At 51.6% G+C, this 880-nt stretch overlaps 1 protein-coding gene across 1 annotated transcript in view; it reads left to right on the forward strand.

Moving 5' to 3' along the window:
* Window positions 1–685, forward strand: part of ATF1 (activating transcription factor 1) — a 6,001-nt gene extending 5,316 nt beyond the window's left edge. Inside the window, exons 7-9 of the mRNA XM_010134688.1 lie at window positions 5–83; window positions 170–310; window positions 541–685. Coding sequence (XP_010132990.1) covers window positions 5–83; window positions 170–310; window positions 541–685 — 365 coding nt within the window. The remainder of the gene's footprint in view (window positions 1–4; window positions 84–169; window positions 311–540) is intronic.
* Window positions 686–880: the final 195 nt, after the last annotated feature.

Genomic DNA, 880 nt, shown 5'->3' on the forward strand with positions numbered 1-880 from the left:
GGCACGACGATACTGCAGTACGCACAGACCTCCGACGGGCAGCAGATCCTGGTGCCCAGCAACCAGGTGGTTGTGCAGAGTGAGTACTCCTGGGCACGGGTAGAAACGCCCGTCGCCAGCGCGCGGGTCGCGTTCTGACGACACCGCGCTCTGCTGTCTCGTGCCGCAGGCGCGCCCGGGACCGCACCACGCCGACCACCACCTCCCTCCCGCAGACGGTGGTGATGACATCTCCTGTCACCCTGACATCGCAGACAAGTAAGACAGACGATCCGCAGCTGAAGCGGGAAATAAGGCTGATGAAGAACAGGTACGTTCGTGCTCATGGGCCACTCCGGTTCGGTGGGGAGCTCACAGAGATCCTCAAACGACAGAGGGGACAAGGCTTGGGGCTGCTGATGCTGCTTGTGCCGCCTCTGGCCACCAAAAGCTCCAAAGCAGGGCCAGCTCTCGCCTCTCGCACCGCTCGGCCTCAGAACGCGCGTCATACGGGCCAACTCCGGTCTCGAATGAACGTTCTCCTCTGCTTGTCTCTTCCAGAGAAGCTGCCCGAGAGTGCCGTAGGAAGAAGAAAGAGTATGTCAAGTGTCTGGAAAACCGCGTCGCAGTCCTGGAAAATCAGAACAAAACTCTAATTGAAGAGCTAAAAACTTTGAAAGATCTTTACTGTCATAAAAGTGTGTAAGCAAAGAAGGTAAAACTTTGGTGGACTGTTCAAATTTCAGAGGAGAAATTTTTTTTTTATACTGAATTTTTTAAACTAGATGAAAGGTCAAAAATGAAACTTTTCTACCTAGATTTCACAACTTAAAAACTATATAGATTTTATTTACAACGTGTTGGTGACAGAGTACAAAAAGGAAACAAGAAAACCTCACCA

Source organism: Buceros rhinoceros, unplaced genomic scaffold (genome assembly GCF_000710305.1).
Source record: "Buceros rhinoceros silvestris isolate BGI_N320 unplaced genomic scaffold, ASM71030v1 scaffold21464, whole genome shotgun sequence".
NCBI lineage: Eukaryota > Metazoa > Chordata > Aves > Bucerotiformes > Bucerotidae > Buceros > Buceros rhinoceros.